Genomic DNA, 21,763 nt, shown 5'->3' on the forward strand with positions numbered 1-21,763 from the left:
CGCCCGAAAGAGAGCCTGGCACATAGTAAGGACTCAGTAGTAGAGCCGTTGTCATGCATTACCACCTCGTGGTTTGTTGGAGCAGAACAAGAAGCTTGGCCCACTCACTGCTCAAGGAGAGAATGTAGAACAAAGCAAGGCTACTTGCTTTCTTGAGAGCCAGGGAAAAGAACTGAGGTCAGCACTTGAATGTTTTGAAGAAGCAAGTAGAAGGAACCCTTTCCAAATGCCTACTCTTAATTGAGAGGTTTGCTTTTTGGCGCAGAAATACTGTGAGAATTATGCTGAAACAACCCAAACCCTTCAGAAGTACCATTATCTTTGTCCAGTGGGAGGCTCTGCAAACATCATGGGGTGAGAAGTCAGCGGACTAGGGCTCAGGGTTGGCTCTGCAGCTTACTGGTCAAGTCATTTGATCTCCCCAAACTTCACCCATAAAGTGGAGTTGATTCCTACCTCTTCAGCGTATTGTGAAGTAAAATTCCAATTCCTAGTACATGCTCAATAAATAAAAGTTTACTCTATAAACTGCTGCCTCCTATTATAGTGGCCATAGGTTTGGAAGGGCCTTGCTTGTCCCTTCTTGAAATTCACTGGACTCATTTGAACTCAGGAAGACAAGATCAAGTGTGTGACCCTGGGCAAGTCATTTTATATCTTTACACCTTGGTTCTTCAACTCTCAGGATGGATGGCTCAGTAGTTCAAATGAGATTGAAGCAGCTACCTACTGCCCGTCCGCCTCCCCCACGCCACCACTACCAACAATATCAAGCCCAAAACAGTGCCAAGGTTGACAAATGCTGAATGAATACCCCCATTCAGAGATCAGACTTTCTCAAAGAGATGTTGGGAGCCCCTTAACATAGGCTTGAAAGGCCCAGTGTGGTGGCTCACGCCTGTAATCCTAGCACTCTGGGAGGCCGAGGCGGGAGGATTGCTCGAGGTCAGGAGTTCAAAACCAGCCTGAGCAAGAGCGAGACCCGTCTCTACTATAAATAGAAAGAAATTAATTGGCCAACTAATATATATAGAAAAAATTAGCCGGGCATGGTGGTGCATGCCTGTAGTCCTAGCTACTCGGGAGGCTGAGGCAGCAGGATTGTTTGAGCCCAGGAGATTGAGGTTGCTGTGAGCTAGGCTGACACCACGGCACTCACTCTAGCCTGGGCAACAAATCGAGACTCTGTCTCAAAAAAAAAAAATAGGCCTTATGACAGCTTTGATGCACTAAAAAGAAAGAAAAAAAAAAAAATAGGCTTGAAATACGTTGTTTTCTAGCCTAATCATAATCAAAAATAAAACTCAACGATCTGCTTGTTCAACAAACCCTGAGCATTGACTGTGTGCCAGACTCCAGCAGGGCGCAAGAGATAGGAAACAAAGATGAGTCGGATAGTCCACACCCAAATGTTGCAGTTGAGTTCACAGAAAAGTCTCCTAAGCTATGACACTGTCAGTGTAGGTGGCAAGTGGTATGATAGAGGTCTATTTAATGTTCTCTAGGAGTAAAAGGAGAAGCAAGAATAATTCTTGCTGAAATACATATACAAAGGGGCTTGATTATTGTTTGCTGAATGATTTTTCTGGGTAGAATTATCCCAGAAGAAAAGCTGATATTTAAACTGGGCTTTGAAGGCTAAGCAGACATAATAATGCCAAGCAGGAAAAGAAGGATGAATATTCAAGATAGCAGGAATGGCCCAAGCAAAGCAAGGAAGCAACACAGAATAGTGGGGGATGGTGAGTAGAGCTTGGGATGAAGTAGCTGGAGAAGAATCCAGAAAGTAGGTTTCCGTTAATGTGTGAAGGGGGCCATAAATGCCCATGCGCCTATGGGCAGTGGGGAACCATTGAGGATTTTCTGGCTGGGCAGTGGCATGATCAGACCTGTGTTCTTTCTCCCAACCAGAAGAGCAGCAGAAGCAAAGACAAGAACCAGTGCTGCCCCATCTGTAACATGACCTTTTCCTCCCCTGTCGTGGCCCAGTCGCATTACCTGGGGAAGACCCACGCAAAGAACTTAAAGCTGAAGCAGCAATCCACTAAGGTGGAAGGTACTGGTTTTCCTGAGTAGTGCTGTATTGGGACCCCTCCTGTCCTTAGGGCACCATTGCCAGGTGCTCCCAGAAATGCTAACTGGGGCCACAGACTTGGAGAGGTTGAACTGCTTTTGAGAACCCATAAAAATACTGAAGTAGACCCAGCTTCCTTGAAATGCAGCCTCAGAGTTGTGCTCACGCCACCTCCCTTTCTTTGGTTATATCAGTTTTTCACTGTAGAAGCTTCTTAGGCTGAGCTTTTGTCCTGACTAATGATTGTAACTCAAGAGTATCAAAGTCCTCCAGATCACACATACTGTGAGAACATTCCATCTTCTACCTCTCCTACTTAGGGCTTTCCATCCCAGCATCCACCTGCCCTTATTACTATGTGTTCCAAGTTGAAAGCTAAATGCTTGTCTTTTTTCTTTACTCAGGTTATGCCCTGCTCACTTTAATCCTCAAATAATGCCTGTTCTCCTCAAGACAGGGACTTGCCTTTCAAAGCTGAACACTTTAGTGCTGCTACCACTGCCCAGCAAGCCGTTTGTAGCTGGCATGAATTCATCCCAGTGCGGTGACTTCTAAAGTAGCCCCTTTATCTCGTCACCACTGGGGCTTAGCCCTCACTTTCATCTCATTAACTCCTAACTTTCTGGAGTTTTAAGCTCTGCTAACCATAATTAGTTAAGAGTAAAAGTTCTTTGATCTTTCTTTCTTTTCCTGGCGATTTTTGCTTCTCTATTTTGGACCAAGAAGTAGACTTCGCTATTAATAATACTATTAACCTTTTTGTTTTACTGACATTTTGGAAGGCTTTGAAGATAAGGTGAAAAATCTCTCATAATTATGCCCTTTCATCTCACTCAAATCTAGTTATTTGTGATACTAAACAACAGAATATGGGACTTTGAAGTCGCTGGGACCCAGCTTTAAATCCTGGCACTGCTATATGCCATTTGTATGACTTCTTCATGTCTGAGTCTCCTCACCTATAAAATGTTAATAATACTATCTACTTCATAGGTTATGAGGATAAAATAATATGTATTAAAAACCTAGGCTCACGCCTGTAATCCCAGCACTCTGGGAGGCCGAGGCGGGCAGATCGCTCGAGGTCAGGAGTTCGAAACCAGCCTGAGCAAGAGCGAGACCCCGTCTCTACTATAAATAGAAAGAAATTAATTGGCCAACTAATATATATATAGAAAAAATTAGCCAGGCATGGTGGCACGTGCCTGTAGTCCCAGCTACTTGGGAGGCTGAGGCAGTAGGATTGCTTGAGCCCAGGAGATTGAGGTTGCTGTGAGCTAGGCTGATGCCACAGCACTCACTCTACCCTGGGCAACAAAGCGAGACTCTGTCTCAAAAAAAAAAACAAAAAAAAAAACCTAGGACATTAAGTCTCCTGCATGGCTCATAAAAAAACGAGGACATAATAAATGCTCAGTAAATGACAGCTGCTATTATTGTTACTATCATCAGTAAGATAGCTCATGAGTAGAATTCCCCCGTAAAATACAGTAGTTGGTCAGGCATCTATTACCTGGATCATGTCATTGGCCTTGCTTATGATTGATTCATCATTAACTTATAACCAGTACTAATTGCTTTTGTTTAAATTCAGTGTTGGTACCAATTATTGTACCAAAAAGTTTTAAGCATTCCGCCAAGGGAAACTTGAGAACGGAACTTTATAAGGTCGCAGACATGTCTTTCCACAAATGTGAAAATTCTCTGTAATAGGCCTGCTTCAGAACATTACTCAAGAGATTATTTTCTTATTTACTCAAGGCCATATTCATTTTTGGCCTTTGCCACATGCAAGTATGTTTTTGTATAGTTGTAATCATTGTGCATGTGCCATTTGTATCCTGCTTTTACTTTTCATTTAATTTTATAGTTAAGCACGTTTCCATGTTATTACATGACTTTATACCTATATTTCTGAAATTAAACATTTTTCTCATGTAAAAGTAATACAAGCATATTGTAGAAAATATGGAAATAGAGATAAATGGAAAAGAAAATTACCCGTGATTTTACTATTTACCAATTTAACCACTGTTAACATTTTGGAGTACTGTTTCTCCTATAATCTTTTGTTATGTGTATGTGTGTATATCTCTTTGTATATTTGTTTTATATATATCTAGATTAACTCCATGTATATGTACATGTAAATAGAATACTTTAAATAACCATACTGTTTTTATAAAAACAATGTATACCCATCATGATAATTCCAGTTCAAATAATGCTAAAGCTACCCAAATCCTACCACAAAGAGAGAAACACTGTTAATATGTTGGTGACCTTTCAAAATACTGGTGTACATGTATAGATTACACATGTGTCTTTTAACAGTGATATGATCATGTTGGATATGATTCCTTTTATATTTTTTCATTTAATATAACATTTATATTTCCCTATGTTATTAAAAACTTTTCATAAACAGTTTTAGACTCCATCATACCACATTTAATCATACCTCTAATGTTGAACATTTAAGTTTCCCCCTCCCTTTTTTTGTTGTTATAAATAACACTATAGTGAACATCCCCAAGAACACTTTTTCCACATTTTGGGTTATTTCCTGAGAGAGAAGCCTCTATAGCTGTCACTTTATTGGCTGTCCGTTAAGCAGTTCCTCCAGCTTTACTTAAAAACTTAGCTCTGATGCTTCTCTTCAGTATCTTTTAAAGAATGACCTTGGTCTCTTAATGACCATTATTACCTCTTTTCTGATGTCAAAAATATACATTCATTGTGAGAAAGCTGGAAAATAGTGGAAAGCGCTCTTTACGCATTTGACCTTTTTTCCATGCAATCACCTATGTGTTTTTGTTGTTGTGGAGGACATAAGAAACAGATTACTGTATAACCTGCTTTTTTTGTTTCGCACAATACCACAAACTGAATATTTTCTCATATAAAATATTCTACAACATGTACATTACTTTTGGAGTGACTTGCCAAAACAAAGTCAATGGCCAGAGACATTGAGATTTCCTATACTGGAAAACTCATGGGAAAAGCCAGCAAATTTCTTATGGCTTGCTAAAAATCCTCAAAACTGCCCGTTTGAAGTGGAATAGGGATAAAAGAGCATCTGAGCCACCTCATCTATCTGGGAATGCTGCTGAGCTCCGCCCCTCCCGCGCTGCTGGGAGGGGTCTGGCCCCACATTTTGAAAGCAACAGTTGCTAGGCTGGTACCATTCCAACTGCATGGACTGGTTCGTGAGTCATGGCATCCACTTTATGAAGCAGCGTTGCAACATTCAGTCAGCATCAGGACAGACGTTGGCACACAGGAGACTCGCACGTGTGCCCACGCCAGGCTCTGATTAACTGAATTAACTGAGCAGAGTCAGGGATGTTATCTGTAGGAAAAAGCATGCACATCTTCAGGTGTTCTCGCCGCACTCTGGTAGCCTGGCATAGCAGAGGGCGTGGGCTTTTGGATCGCACAGATCCAGGTTCACTCACTGGCTGGGCGATCTTGGGCCAGTCACTTTGCTTGTCTGGACCTCGGGTTTTTTTCTGTGATGTGGCAAAATGATACGTACCCTATTAGGGTAGTTCTGAGAACCAATGGAGAAATTTTGTGTACAAAAAGCATAACTAAATGTTAATGTCATTCTCTTCTATCCCCACTCTGCCTAGCATGCAGTGTAGCCTAAAAGGCATCCGTAGCATGGTTGCCTTTTCTCAGTGGCCCTGTATGCATTCCAGGACCTCAGTTTCTACATCCATGCATTGGTTCCCAGCTCTGGAGTACTTTGAGGATGGGCATAAAATTCCTAAACTTCTTGTTCCACTAGCTGTACAGTTCCAGTGGATTCTGAGGGATGAAAAGACTTGCAAATATATATATCTCTAGTCTGTTGTAATTTGGCAACTTGATAGCAGAAGTTTAGAGCCTCTTCAGAATGTGAGAAAATCAGGATTTATGTGCTTGGAGTAGGGAAAGCTGCTAAACAAAATAGCTGGTCGTTGGGCTCCCCCAAATCTTCCCAGTTTTCCCAATTAGAGAAGGTGCTCACTGTGTGATTCACACAGGCAGTTCCACATCTGCAAGTGTGACTAACTAGTGACGCCGCCTTTCTTTCTGTTCAGCATACTTGAAAGCCTGGCACCTTCTGGGTTTTTTCATTGTTTCTGTTTGAACTCTCTCGCCGCAGCTCTGTCGAAACGCCTTACAAATCCTTTCCTTGTGGCCTCCACCTTAGCCCTGCACCAGAATAGAGAGATGATAGACCCAGACAAGTTCTGCAGCCTCTGCCACGCGACCTTCAATGACCCTGTCATGGCTCAACAGCATTATGTGGGCAAGAAACACAGGAAACAGGAGACCAAGCTCAAACTCATGGCACGTTATGGGCGCCTGGCGGACTCTGCTGTCACTGACTTTTCAGGTGAGAGGGCCCAGCTCACATCCAGAGCTGGACCACTGCAGCTCCTCAGCCCAGCCCAGTCTGTGCTTTTCCTCCTTAGGTCTTGTAAAGCAGGATTTGCCTACAGAAGCCAGAAAGGAAATTTTTTTTTTTTTTTTTTTTTGGAGACAGGGTCTCACTGTTACCCAGGCTAGAATGCAGCAGCATGATCATAGCTCACTGCAGCCTCCCACACCTGGGCTCAAGAGATCCTCCTGCCTTAGCCTCCCAAGTAGGTAGGACTACAGGCACATGCCGTCAAACCCAGTGAATTTTTTTAAATTATTTTTTGTAGAGATGGGGGTCTCACTATATTTCTTCCTAAGCTGGTCTTGAATCCTGGCCTCAAGCAATCCTCCTGCATTGGCCTCCCAAAGTGCTCAGATTACAGGTGTGAGCCACCACACCTGGCCTAGAAAATTTTTTAAATGAGTGAGAGCCAGGAAGGGTTGAAGAGTGAGTGCCACTCCTGGCCAGCTCTAGACAGTTCTTACCATCTCTTTTATTTTTTCAAAAGATTCTGGAAAACCAGATTTGTATAGACATTCCTCTGATTTTAAAATATGCCACTAAATTTTAAAAAATTAAGCCCTATGTGAATCAAACTTGTCTGCAAGCCAGATTTGGGCCAAGGACCCTCAGAAGATTAGGTCAGAACCTCATGTTCTGACAATTCGTACTTTATTATTTCACAAAAGTGGACTGTCTTCAAGAGAAAAGCTTGCTTGATATCAGCAGAACTTAATCCCCTGTGTTAAAGCTTTGCATCCGTTCTCTGGTCATGGTTGTATTAAGAAGGAGATACCAAGGGACCGAGAAAAATTACTAAACCTATACACACACAGAGTCCCCAACTTATGATTGTTTAACTTTATAATTTTTTGACTTTATGACGGTGCAAAATCAATAGGCATTCAGTAGAAATCATACTTCTCCTTCATCACTGGGCAGTGTCAGTGAGACACAGCTCCAAATTAGCCCCCAACCAGCCATGCATTTTTGACTTACAATATTTTCAATTTATGATGGGTCTATCTGGATGTAACCCCATTGTAAATCAAGGAGCATCTCGCGCACGAGAGAGAAAGTACTGAAACCTTGACCTATCTTGCAGGATCTACTTACCATTCACTAGAAAAGGATGAATTCTTTGCTCTTATCAAGTGTACATTTAACTTTTACTCAACAGTGTTCAGTGTATTTTAGTAGTTTTAATACTGTTTTCTTTTGGGGGGGGGGGGAGAGTTGGGTTTTTTTTTTGAGACAGAGTCTCACTCTGTTGCCCGGGCTAGAGTGCCGTGGCATCAGCCTAGCTCGCAGCAACCTCAAACTCTTGGGCTCAAGCAATCCTCCTGCCTCAGCCTCTCAAGAACCTGGGACTACAGGCATGCACCACCATGCCCGGTTAATTTTTTCTATTTTTAGTAGAGATGGGGTCTCACACTTGCTCAGGCTGGTCTCGAACTCTTGACCTCAAGTAATCTTCCCACCTTGGCCTCCCACAGTGCTAGGATTACAGGCATGAGCCACCAGTGTGCCCAGTCTCATCTGAACCTTTTTATAAGATGACCAATTTCACACTTACAGGAAAAATTAAAATGTGGGGACCATTATAATACATTCAGATCATTATAAGGGATATGAAAGAAATTCAACCTTTATGAATATTATACTGTTAGAAGACGAAAAAAATCTGCCTTGATGATAGTTTTTCTTTTTTTTTTTTTTTTTTTTTTTTTTTGAGACAGAGTCTCACTTTGTTGCCCAGGCTAGAGTGAGTGCCGTGGCGTCAGCCTGGCTCACAGCAACCTCAATCTCCGGGGCTCAGCGATCCTACTGCCTCAGCCTCCCGAGTAGCTGGGACTACAGGCATGCGCCACCATGCCCGGCTAATTTTTTTTTTTTGTATATATATTTTTAGTTGGTCAATTAATTTATTTCTATTTTTGGTAGAGACGGGGTCTCACTCAGGCTGGTTTCGAACTCCGGACCTTGAGCAATCCGCCCGCCTCGGCCTCCCAAAGTGCTAGGATTACAGGCGTGAGCCACCGCGCCCGGCCTGATGATAGTTTTTCTTACATGTATTCCTGTTTGAAAGTCTTGTTTGCTATGAATGGGGGAAATATTTCCTTTTCTTAATTTAAAAATATTAATATTACCGGGGAACAAATGTTTTTGGTTATGTGTACTGATTTTGTTATGCTTGAGCCAGGGTTATAAGTGTGCCCATCACCCAGATAGTGTCCATTATACTCATTAGGTAGTTTTTTGCCCATCCCCTCCTCCTCCCTTCCCCCTGCTTGATTTCCACTGAGTTTTATTTCCCTCTGTGCACATATGTGCTCATCAGTTAGTTCTAATTTAATAGCAAGTACATATGGCCTTTGTTTTTCATTCTCCCTTCTTTTTATTGTACATTCCAGGTGTACCCATAAAGCATTTCAAAAATCTGTATGCATTTTGACAACATTTTGTGACATACTAAGACATCTTTAGAATACACTAGTCTCTCCTTATGCATGGGTGATATGTTCCAAGACCCACCAATGGACGTCTGAAACTATAGATAGCACCAAACACAAATATATACTGTGTTTTTTCTATCTGATAACCAAAATGCCTAAGCAATTAATGAGCAGATAGGACATGCCGGACAAAGGGATGATTCACATCCTTGACAGGACAAAGTGGGACAGCATGAGATTTCATTGCACTACTCAGAGTGGCACACTTCAAAGCTTAATGAATTGTGTCTGGGTGCAGTGGCTCACACCTATGATCCTAGCACTCTGGGAGGCTGAGATGAGAGGATTGCTTGAGGCCAGGAGTTCAAGAGCATCCTGAGCAAGAGCGAAACCACGTCTCTACAAAAAATATAAAAAATTAGCTGGGCATAGTGGCGTGTACCTGTAGTCCCAGCTACTTGGGAGGCTGAGGCAGGAGAATTGCTTGAACCTAGGAGTTTGAGGTTCCAGTGAGCTGTGATGACACCACTGCACTCTAGCCAGGGTAACAGAGCAAACAGAAAACAAACAGACAAAAAGACTTATGAACTGTTTATTTCTAGAATTCTTCATTTAACAGTTTTAGACCGCAGTTGACCTAGCTAACTAAAACCATGGAAAACAAAACTGCAGTTAAGGGAGACTACTGTAATGATTTCAGGTAGAATTTATCACTCCAGAACAGAAAGACCTAACTTCATTTCAAATGAAGCTAACTAATTTATTTTACTTAGAATTCTGGGTAAAAATGATTCTATAAATTAAGTAATATAATAGCTTCTTTATGGTAAAAATACCTTTCTGAAAAGTAAACAATTTTGTTGAAATAGCTTTACTAATATTTAAGATTTTATACTTTATTTATTTATTTATTTATTTTTTGAGACAGAGTCTCGCTTTGTTGCCCAGGCTAGAGTGAGTGCTATGGCGTCAGCCTAGCTCACAGCAACCTCAAACTCCTGGGCTCAAGCAGTTCTCCTGCCTCAGCCTCCCGAGTAGCTGGGACTACAGGCATGGGCCACCATGCCCGGCTAATTTTTCTATATATATATTAGTTGGCCAATTAATTTCTTTGTATTTATAGTAGAGACGGGGTCTCGCTCTTGCTCAGGCTGGTTTCGAACTCCTGACTTCAAGCAGTCCGCCTGCCTCGGCCTCCCAGAGTGCTAGGATTACAGGTGTGAGCCACCACATCCGGCCTGTACTTTATTTTTTAAGACCTCATTCATATAGTTATCCCTGAAAATTTGGGCATTAGAACTTGAGACAGTTTCTCCATAAATGTGTGGAAACTGAAAATGGACTCTATGTCTTTGGCGGCAAAGAAGTAATGTTGATGTTTTCTATGAAAAATACTGATCGTGAGTCACAAAATACAGATGCTAGGAAAAAATAAATAAATAAATAAAAATTTCTACTTTGTCGGTAGTTTTAAAAGAGAAAAAAAACAAAAACAAAAAAAAACAAAAACAAAATACAGATGCTGGTTCCAAAGGTCCTGTTTTAGTTTTTATAACTTATATTTGGCCTTGTCGGGTTCTTTTAAATTTGAACCAGCAAAGTATCTTCCCTCCCCTCAGAAATAACTTACTGACTAATCAGTAGTAATAAAAACTGTTACTGAATTTCATGTTCATTTTATGCTAGTTATTTCAAACACACACAGGAAAATATTGTGGGAGGCCTTCTTTTTCTTTCTCTCTTTTTTTTTTTTTTTCCTTCTTTTTCGGTCCTTATGTGGAATAAATAAAGACTCTCAAACTAATTTGTATATTATCAACCAGAGATGTGGATAGCAGTCAAGCCCAGTAATAGTGCTTTAAGGTCAGGTGTTCTGCACATTCATTGTAAAGTTAGAGATTTTCGGGCCAGGCAAGGTGGCTCACGCTTGTAATCCTAGCACTCTGGGCCAAGGCGGGCAGATTCCTCGAGTTTAGGAGTTCGAAACCAGCCTGAGCAAGAGCAAGACCCTGTCTCTACTATAAATGGAAAGAAATTAATTGGCCAACTAATATATATAGAAAAAATTAGCTGGGCATGGTGGCTCATGCCTGTAGTCCCAGCTACTCGGGAGGCTCAGGCAGGAGGATAGCTTGAGCCCAGGAGCTTGAGGTTGCTGTGACCTAGGCTGATGCCACAGCACTCACTCTAGCCTGGGCAACAAAGCGAGACTCTGTCTCAAAAGTAAAAAACAAAAACAAAAAAAAAGATTTTCAGAAGGACTTGGATTTGAGGAGAAGGCAGATTATAAACCCTCTATGAACTCAATTTGGAAAACATGTATGTAACCAGTTTATATCTTGTCTTTTGTAAAGATAGATTGACACTGTAGACTTCATTCAGGGTAGTATAAATATTTTGGAGTAGGTTAGATATAGATTTAAAATTTTTATTATTTGATTTTTACCCACAGAAATAGATATTTCATCATGTAAAACTCCTGTTATCCTGGAAAAACCTATTGTTTTGAATCTTCTTAAATTATTTACTGACTCAGAATTATCCTTTCAAAAAACTCTTGACATATCTAGGGCTAAAAAGCACTTCATGAGATACTAACACTGACCGACCCACTCATTGAAAATGTTTACCCTATCTTATTATTTAAACATTTATTATACATTCAGTGAATTATAGTGTTAATAGTCTTATAAAAATTAATAATTTTTAACTTAAAAAACCTAGGCAGAGGGGCAAGAGTACATATCCCCTTTGACATTGATACACACATTATTATTTTTGATCCCTACACGTAACTGTTAGTAGGTGTGATTTCTACCACATTGGAGACTCAGGGGCTTGTTCAAGGTCTTACAACTGATAAGAGATTGATGCTGGTAAGTGCTGACATCAGTATGGGTCTCTCTGGCTGGCTTTAAAACTTACACTCCTCCCTCCTGCCTCCAGCTGAGTGTACTTGGGAGGAGGCTTTCCAGGCACAGGAGGCCTGGCAGTGGGCGCTGAGCCCACGGCCTCCGCTTCTCACCGAAGGGGTTGTTGCTATAGGACACTGTGATGCTGGGGAGACAAGCAGGCAGTGGCTTCAGCCGACAGGGGATCTGCTTTAGCAAACGATTTCAGTTTGTTAACAGCTTGACTTCTCCCTGCTGGCTTCCTTCAATGCCTGTTTGTTCACTCAGTAATCTAACACTTACTCAGGGGTGCTGTAATTCAGGCCTTAGGCTAATTACCTGATTTAATCCTGACAATAACTCTGTTGTGCAACTTTTATTATCCCCATTTTACAGACAAGGCCGTTAGGTTCAGAAAGATACAGTGATTTGCCCAGGGTCTCCCAACAGGGAGCAGCAGAGCCAGCCCGAGCCAGCATTGAAACCCAGGTCTAGTTCTCTGTTGGATCCAGAGAATAGTTCCCAGAGGGCCTCTGGCAAGTGTCTCCTTGCAAGTATGGGTCAAATGTGAGACTACCCAGAGTGTCCATATTCCTCTTACTGGGGCAGATGCCTCATCTACCAGGCAGATACTCTAGGCTCACATTTCTCTCGCATTTACCCAAGCAGGCCAGAACTAACGCCTGCAGCCAAATCCTTCTAGCCCGCAGAGCATTCTGCATTCCCTCTGGATTTCTGGTGTCTTCCTCTGCTTCACCAATTACTTTCTCCCCAGACTTAGGGCCTTGCTTCCCACACAGCAGGACTGCTTTCTCTGCCCCAAGCTGATCCCCTAGTTTCTTCAAGCCCTACATATAGCACAGGTTTTTGTTTTGCTTTGTTTTTGGAGACAGAGTCTCACTCTGTCACTCGGGCTAGAGTGCCATGACATGATTAAAGCTTATTGTAGGCTCAAATTCCAGGCTCATGCGATCCTCCTGCCTTAGCCTCCTGAGTAGCTGGGACTATAGGTGTGAGCCCCCATGCCCAGCTCGTACAAGTCTATATAGTCTCACTAAATTCATATGTAGTCAACAGATACTTGTTGAGCTCTTCCCTAATGCGTGCCAAGTATTGTATACATGATAGATATTGTCCATGTTCTTATAGAAGTTAGAGTATAGCAGCAAAGAAGACAGGAATTGAGCAAATAATTAAAAGTGTGATAAGCTTTAGAAAAGGAGATGAAGGACCATGGGCACATAAAACAAGGAGAAACAAGATGAGGGAGCAGGGATCAAGAAAGTTCTCCCAGGCCAGGCGCGTGGCTCACGCCTGTAATCCTAGCACTCTGGGAGGCTGAGGCGGGCGGATTGCTCGAGGTCAGGAGTTCGAAACCAGCCTGAGCAAGAGTGAGACCCTGTCTCTACTATAAACAGAAAGAAATTAATTGGCCAACTAATATATATAGAAAAACTTAGCCGAGCATGGTGGCGCATGCCTGTAGTCCCAGCTACTTGGGAGGCTGATGCAGGAGGATTGCTTGAGCCCAGGAGATTGCGATTGCTATGAGCTAGGCTGACGCCACTGCACTCACTCTAGCCTGGGCAACAAAGTGAGACTCTGTCTCAAAAAAAAAGTTCTCCCAGAGGGCAAGGTTGGGGGGAAGTTATTCCATAAATATGTAGAACACAGTGATGCTGGGGAGATGAGTAAGCATCTAATCATAGCATTGGGTTGATTTGAGCCTTTATCCTAAGAGCATAGAGAAGCCATTCACAGTTTAAGCATTGTGGATAGAGCATTCTGATTACAATGTAGAGAATGGTTTGGAATAGGGTGAAAGGGTAGTGGAGAGAGCAGCTATGCAGCTATAGTAGTGGCCGGGCCAGGTGGCTCATGCCTGTAATCCTAGCACTCAGGGAGGCAGAGGCAGGCAGATGGTTCAAGGTCAGGAGTTCAAAACCAGCCTGAGCAAGGACGAGACCCCATCTCTACTATAAATAGAAAGAAATTGGCCGGGCGTGGTGGCTCACGCCTGTAATCCTAGCACTCTGGGAGGCCGAGGCGGGTGGATCGCTCGAGGTCAGGAGTTTGAAACCAGCCTGAGCAAAAGCGAGACCCGTCTCTACTATAAATAGAAAGAAGTTAATTGGCCAACTAACATATATACAAAAAATTAGCCGGGCATAGTGGCGCATGCCTGTAGTCCCAGCTACTCGGGAGGCTGAGGCAGAAGGCTTGCTTAAGCCCAGGAGTTGGAGGTTGCTATGAGCTAGGCTGATGCCATGGCACTCACTCTAGCCTGGGCAACAAAGTGAGACTCTGTCTCAAAAAAAAAAAAAAATTAAATTTTTGTAGAAAAGACCTTGCATACTGATTGCAATAATTTTCCCCTTACATGCTTTAAAGGGATATGTCTTCCAGGAAATACCTGAAGATGCAAGAGAAACAAATGCAGCTGGGAACACTGGCTAACTGGTTAGAGTAGAGGAGATTGCCCATGTCCTCACTGTGTAGCTGTAATAGCTACAGCAGCTATGGAAAGCTGTTTAAAAATACCACCTCCACCTCTCCCTTTTTGCCAGCATGACTCACAGAACCCATAAGAGTGAAACAATGATAGTGATAAAAGCTCACATTAGTCAAGCACTTATTATGCGTCATATGCTTTGATTTAAATCATTATAACAACCTTAGAAGGTTGATACTAATATTAACCCCATTTTATAGGTGAGGAACCTGAGTCTCAGAGAATCCCACTTTTACAAATGAGGAAACCAAATCTCAGAGAGGTTATGTAACTGGTCTGTAGTCCCACAGGTAAGGAATGGTAGAGCTGAGAGTTGAACCTAGGTGAGCTTATTCCAGCGCTGTGGGACTTCAGGGTGGCAGGTGGCTCAAGGTGTCAGAGCCAGAAGGGCCCTTCAAGGTGTGTGTAGCTGTTTGTCTTGCACAGCTAGCACCTGGCATGCTAAAATAAATACACCCTTTGTGGTCATCCAAGCCTGAGTTTGCTGCTTATTCACTCTGTGTTCTTGGACATGTGACTGCCTTATTTTCTTCATCTGTAAAACAGCAGCAGTGACTCTTTTTTTTTTTAATTAATTTATTTTTTTATTTTTAGTAGAGACGGGGGTCTCGCTCTTGCTCAGGCTGGTCTTGAACTCCTGAGCTCAAACAATCCACCCGTCTCGGCCTCCCAGAATGCTAGGATTACAGGCGTGAGCCACCGCGCCCGGCCAACTGCAGTGACTCTTATGGGATCAGTATGAGGGGCAAACAAAAGTATATGAAACACGTGGCCTGTATGAGGCGTTTGGTAAATAGCAACTATTAAGTATTATGATTGTAAGTTGTAGTGTAATTGGTTTGGGGTTGAGAAAAGCTCACGATCAGAGAGGGGATGGGATTTAGCCAAAGTCACACGAAGGCAGAGCCGGGAGTCCAACCCCATATCTCGGCTCCTCACTATTAGACCATGTGGAGAAAGGCCACTTTGTCATTGGAGCAGCCCTGGTAGGGTGTCTGTTAAGCCCCAGGTAGGAAGACAGATTGATTTTCATAACAGGCATTCTCATTAATTACTGTTATCACAAGCCTTAGGAGAGTGGCACCTTCCCAGAGATCTTTCAGTGAAGGGCATCCCTAACGAGGCCAGTTGGCACAGTCAGGGTGGAAAAGACATTTACACCAAATGTCGTTCATTTGTTTACTCAACAGCCAGCCAGGGCCAGGCGCAGTGGCTCACGCCTATAATCCTAGCACTCTGGGAGGCCGAGGCGGGTGGATTGCTCGAGGTCAGGAGTTTGAAACCAGCCTGAGCAAGAGCGAGACCCCGTCTCTACTATAAATAGAAAGAAATTAATTGGCCAACTAATATAGAAAGAGAAAAAATTAGCCAGGCATGGTGGCACATGCCTGTAGTCCCAGCTACTTGGGAGGCTGAGGCAGGAGGATTGCTTGAGCCAAGGAGTTTGAGGTTGCTGTGAGCTAGGCTGACGCCACGGCACTCACAGTCTGGGCAACAAAGTCTGTGTCAAAAAAAAAAAAAAAAAGCTACCCAGCCTGGGCCAGGCTCTGCTAGGACTGGAGACACAGGAGAGAATGAGGAGGTTCCCAGCCTCTTGGGCACGGAGGCCTCTGGGATTCTTCCTACAGCCACGTCGCCTTGCCCCCCCATTGGTCCTCAGAAAGGCATTGGTACGTTCTGTGAAAAGTAGGTCCCTTCTCATGGAATAACTAAGATCTTGATTTGATGTGTGTTTCAGCTGGGAAGGGCTATCCCTGCAAGACGTGTAAGATAGTGCTGAACTCCATAGAACAGTACCAGGCTCACGTCAGCGGCTTCAAACACAAGAACCAGTGAGTAACTATGCTTTGAAATTCAAGGGTCTGCGGCAGGAGCTCAGGGCTTCCAAGTCAGAACAAAGTCAGGTAGTCCTCAGCTGAAACGGAATTCTGGCAGCCTTTTTCTCACTCAGCAGAAAGAAGGTAAAACAGTTAACAAGAAAAAGTGTCTCCTCTGTAAGTTTCTCTCCACCAGTGTCTCCCCTCCCTGTGGACCTGCTGGGCTGAAAGTTTTAGTAGAGAAGCGTAGGTTATTTCCTTGGTGGTCCTCTGAGAGTGCCCGGGTTTCCTGACACATACAGCAGTCTAGCTAGGAAGTAGTTTTTCCTCTGGCCTGAAGACCCACCCTATCCTTTGCTGCCATCAGTTCTGTGGCAGGAGTTCCCTCTATAGGTCATTCCCAAATATGAACAGGTTCTTTCATGCACTGAACACCTGAGTGGTGGCCGAGAAGGACTTGGTCCCTGCTCTCCTGACTTTACAGTCTGGTAGGAGAGACACACTAAGCAAGTAAGCCACCAATAAGCAGATCCTAAACAAATCTGTAAACAAATGGGACAATAATCAGGTGGTGCTAGGTATCCAGACAGTGGGTTAGACAGTGACAGGACAGCCATTTCAGATTGAGTTTGAGGGTGAGAATGGTACAGAGTGAGCTCGTGCAGAGCCCTGTGGGAAGAGTAATTGGTTGGTATAGTGGAAAGGCATGGCTGCAGTCCTGAATCTACCACTTAAAAATTTACTTTGGGGCCAGGCTTACACCTGTAATCCTAGCACTTTGGGAAGCTGAGGTTGGAGGATCACTTAAGGCAAGGGATTCAAAACAAGCCTGGGCAATAGTGAGACCCCGCCTCCACCAAAAACAGAGAAATTAACTGGGCCTGGTGGCATGTGCCTGTAGTCACAGCTACTCAGGAGGCTGAGGCAGGAGGATTGCTTGAGCCAGGAGTTGGAGGTTGCAGTAAGCTATGATGTTGCTACTCCAGGCTGGGTGACAGAAGGAAACCCTGTCTCAACAACAACAACAAAAAAAAATTTACTTTGGGGCTGGGTACGGTGGCTCACACCTATAATCCTGCCACTTTGAGAGGCTGAGGCGGGAGGATCACTTGAGGTCAGACATTTGAGACCAGCTTGAGCAAGAGGTCAAAATATAGAAAAATTAGCTGAGTGTGGTGGTGTGCACCTGTAGTCCCACCTACTCAGGAGGCTGAGGCAGGAGGATCCCCTGAACTTAGGACTTCGAGGTTGCAGTGAGCTATGATGACGCCACCACACTCTAGCCCAAGCGATACAGCAAGACCTTGTCTCAAAAAATATTTACTTTGGGGCCGGGCGTGGTGGCTCACGCCTGTAATCCTAGCACTTTGGGAGGCCGAGGCGGGCGGATTGCTCAAGGTCAGGAGTTCGAAACCAGCCTGAGCGAGACCCCGTCTCTACCAAAAATAGAAATAAATTAATTGACCAACTAAAAATATATATACAAAAAAATTAGCCGGGCATGGTGGCGCATGCCTGTAGTCCCAGCTATTGGGAGGCTGAGGCAGTAGGATCGCTGAGCCCCGGAGATTGAGGTTGCTGTGAGCCAGGCTGATGCCACGGCACTCACTCTAGCCTGGGCAACAAAGTGAGACTCTGTCTCAAAAAAAAAAAAAAAAAAAAAAAAAAATATTTACTTTGGGCCAGCCACCTAAACGTTCTGAGCTTTAATTTCCTTGTCTGTAAAATGTGGGTGTGACTGCTCACCTTGCAGGATTCACATGAGGATGGAATGGGATGAGCGGGCCTCAGAGGGGAAAGCTGCCCTGCTTTGTTACGCCAAGGGCCTGGAAGAGCCATGCTACTGTTAGAATAAGCTACTTGGGGTGCCATTACAACCATGCCACACACTGACCCTGTGCCTTTGTTCCTTCTCAAATTATAGGTCACCAAAAACAACGGCATCGTCCCTGGGCCAGATTCCAGTGCAAAGGCAACCCCTTCAGAAAGAGTCAGCCTCCTTGGAAGACTAGAGATGTCTCTACCCAGCACCCCTTGTTTGACCAGCCACGAACCAGCTTCCTGCGACTGGTCAGCCCTTGGCTCCCTCTTCCTCCTTTCTTATACCAGGAGAATACTTAGGCCTGAGGCAAGATTGGGCCACAGACAGCCTCTGATTGGTCCAGGCTAATTTACTTCTGCTCCTCCCCTGTGGTGTGGGCCCTGTAGGTCATGACAGGGAAGAAAGATAGGGTCCTCGAAAGGACTTGGGGGTCTCACGGGGTGGCAGTTTGGAGGATAGCTTTCCCCTTTCCCCAGCCCCTCTGGGCAGTATGTGGTGAGGTCCCAGCACCTGTCTTTCCTCTGAAAGTCAGTTTGGGGCCAGTTCCTGCAGCTAAGAGCAGAGCTCTCCCTGGGCTCTAGGCATCTCTAGTGAAACCCGGAGCTTTCACGCCAGACTTGGGCCAGGGTGGGAAATAGTAGATGGAAGTGGCTGCCACATGGGAGTTTGGAGCTGATGTGACACTACCCCTCCCCCAAGAAAGTACAGGCTTTCCTGAGCCTTGGACAATATGCTGGCCAGTTGTACAGGTTTCTGCCAACTGTGGAGTTCCCTTCTGGAGCAATGACACAGTCCTGGCCGGGCGTTCCTATCCCTTCTGCCCCTTCTCCATAGTTCCTGAATGGTGCTAAGGGTCTGCAGCATCTGGGCACACGCTGGAACCGGAGCTGGCCTCAGTGCCCAGCAGGGTCATAGGAAGCTCCAGTGGGAATGGTCCCTTTCCCCTTCTCCACCAGGGGTGCTCTGACCCAAGGTCGTGTGGGAAAGTCCCCCACATGCAAGCTCCCTTGAGGCTTCTGTGCACCTCAAGGCAAGCTGCCTCCTGCAAGGTTCATTGCTGCCCCTCAGCCCTGCCGGTCCTCTCCTCCTCGTGCAGCAGACCGCCCTGCCCAGGCTGCTATGGTGCTAGCTTCTTCCCATCATCCAACAGATGATTCCTCAGTACCAGGGAGCTGGATGGTATCCCAGGGAAAGAAATGGCGAGCTGATACAGGTTTCTACATTGAGAAAACAGATGTTCCCAAGGCCCCAAACCCAGAGTTCTCTAATTCAGCTACGTCTTACAGCCTGGGACTTCACTGGGAGTGGATTTTTCCTTGTAGTTTCAAGCAAGAATTCCAGGGAGTGTCACCATCAGAGGCTCCTCTTCATTGGGTCAAAGAAGCCCCTAGCTGCTCTCATGGCCTCCTTCCCCTACTCCCCATCCCCTCACCTTGCGATGCCTTTACGTATTGTGTGTGTGCGTGCGTGTGTGTGCTTATGCTCTGTTTCGTGGTCACTGAAGCATCCAAATAAAGAATTTCTCCCACGAGCCAGTCTGCAACTTAACAGACCTGGGGCCGTGTTGCCATTGGATCTAGTACGTCTGTCTTAACTGCTCAGCCCCACCCCACTCAGACCCTCGGGTCCTCAGTACTAATCTTAGGAGCGGGGACAGAGTCAGACATCCAGATTGCTAGGCAACCCTGTGAAACTCTCCCAAGTGCCCTAAACTCCACACAGCCTCATCTGCTCATCCACCTCCCCTCATCACACAGGGCCTCGTGGAGGTCTTCGGAGGGTGTAAGCTGGGGATCTGCTTTGTGTTTGAGAGACTCATTCTGGCTGCTGTGTGAAGGAATGCAGGCAGGGAGCAGGAAATGAGACAGGCCAGTGTGGAGGCCAGTGTGGCATCCATGTGGCTCTCTCCAGGCTAATCCGTTCAGGCAGAGACCCAGCCTTACTCATCTCCACTTCTCTACTGCCCAGAGTGGTGTGTCATAAAGTGTTTGTTGAGTGAATGTGTAAGGGAATGAACATGTAAGGAGAGATGGCCTTTTCCTCCTGAGCTCTAACTCAGCAGTGGTTTGTTCCATGGGACTTACCATAAGCCTGCTACTTCTTGGAAGAGCCTTTTCCATGGCGCAGAAATCAGCTAAGAAAGGAGTTTGTTACGGCCAGTCAGGGTGGTGCACACCTGTAGTCCCAGCTACTCAGGAGTCTGAGGTAGAAGGATCTTTCGAGCCCAGGAGTTCAAGGTTGCAAGTGAGCTGTGATCATACCACTGCATTCCAGCCTGGGCAACAGAGCAAGAGCCTGTCTCTTTAAAAAAAAAAAAATCAAGGGCCCAGTGTGGTGGCTCATGCCTGTAATCCCAGCACTCTGGGAGGCCAAGGCGGGCGGATCGCTCGAGGTCAGGAGTTCGAAACCAGCCTGAGCAAGAGCGAGACCCCATCTCTACTATAAATAGAAATTAATTGGCCTACTAATATATATATAGAAAATCCAGCAGGCATGGTGGCGCGTGCCTGTAGTCCCAGCTACTCGGGAGGCTGAGGCAGGAGGATCGCTTGAGCCCAGGAGATTGAGGTTGCTGTGAGCTAGGCTGACGCCACGGCACTCACTCTAGCCTGGGCAACAAAGCGAGACTGTGTCTCAAAAAAAAAAAAAAATCAAAGTGGTTTGCCTAAAATGAGAAATTATTGATTTACCTAATGAAAAATTCAAAGGCAACAACAGCTGGATTCAGGTTCTGAGACAGCGTCGTCAGGAGTAACGTCTCTTTCTGCTTTTGCCTGTGATCTCACTCTCAGGCAAGCTCTCTCCAAGAGGCGAGGAGAGAGCCCTGGGCAGCTCCAGGCCTCTATCCTGAGACATGAGCAACCACAGTGGGAAGAAGATCTTTATCCACCAGTTCCAGCAAAAGTTCTGGGGTTGACTTCACTAGCCAGTTTGGCCCTATTCCCATCCCTCCACCAGCCCTGTGGCGAGGGGCGGGACAGCACTCTGATTTGGAGCCTGGGTCGAGTGCCTAAGGGTCGGGAGGGCATAAGCTCCACCCAAAAAACACTGAGAAAAAGGGAGAGATATGACCCCAATTGGGGGACTCCTACTGGTTGCAGGGAACGGTGGAGCAAAACCAGTGATTGTCCACCATACCCATGTGGACAGATATTGTTTTTACTTACCCATTTCCTTTTCTTCGCTAACTTTTTGAGGTGCAACGTACATACATTTGGTAATACATACCAATCTTTAGAGTTCAATTGGATGAATCCTTACAGATACATACACATTGATTGGGGCACACACCCTCCAGATCAAGATACAGAGCACTGCCAGCTCCCCAGAAGGTTCCATTCTTCCTCTCCCTTGTCAGTATCCCCCAGAAGTATCACTTTTTTGACCTTTGTCATGATAGATTTCTTTTTTTTGCTGTTGAATTTTATGAACGTGGAATTATACATACCTCCTCTTTTGTACAATATTACATCTGTGAGATTCATCTATGTTATTGTATGTATCAGAGGTTCATGTTCTTTCAGGCTGCATAATGATCCATTATTTGAATGTACCACAATTTAGCTATTCTACTGTTTGTTTGTTTGAGACAGTCTCCCTCTGTCACCTGGACTAGTGTGGCAGTGATGTCATCATAGTTCACTACAGCCTCCAACTCCTGGGCTCAAGTGATCCTCCCGCCTCAGCCTCCCAAGTAGCTGGGACTACAAGCACACGCATTCACGTCTGGCTAATTTTTCTATCTTTTGTAAAGACGGGTGTCTTGCTTTTGCT

At 44.7% G+C, this 21,763-nt stretch overlaps 1 protein-coding gene across 4 annotated transcripts in view; it reads left to right on the forward strand.

The window, feature by feature from the left end:
* The window catches only part of ZNF346 (zinc finger protein 346), a 38,206-nt gene extending 18,642 nt beyond the window's left edge, over positions 1–19,564 (forward strand). For 2 of the 4 annotated variants that reach the window (XM_012787312.3, XM_075998414.1), the window contains exons 4-7: positions 1,912–2,056; positions 6,231–6,464; positions 16,089–16,182; positions 18,092–18,307. In XM_012787312.3, coding sequence (XP_012642766.1) covers positions 1,912–2,056; positions 6,231–6,464; positions 16,089–16,182; positions 18,092–18,179 — 561 coding nt within the window. In that variant the 3' untranslated portion in view covers positions 18,180–18,307. Of the gene's footprint in view, positions 1–1,911; positions 2,057–6,230; positions 6,465–16,088; positions 16,183–18,091 lie in introns of all 4 variants that reach the window. The other 2 variants (XM_012787313.2, XM_012787315.2) reach the window with 2 other exon arrangements.
* The last annotated feature ends 2,199 nt before the right edge of the window (positions 19,565–21,763 follow it).

Source organism: Microcebus murinus, chromosome 28 (assembly GCF_040939455.1).
Source record: "Microcebus murinus isolate Inina chromosome 28, M.murinus_Inina_mat1.0, whole genome shotgun sequence".
Lineage (NCBI taxonomy): Eukaryota > Metazoa > Chordata > Mammalia > Primates > Cheirogaleidae > Microcebus > Microcebus murinus.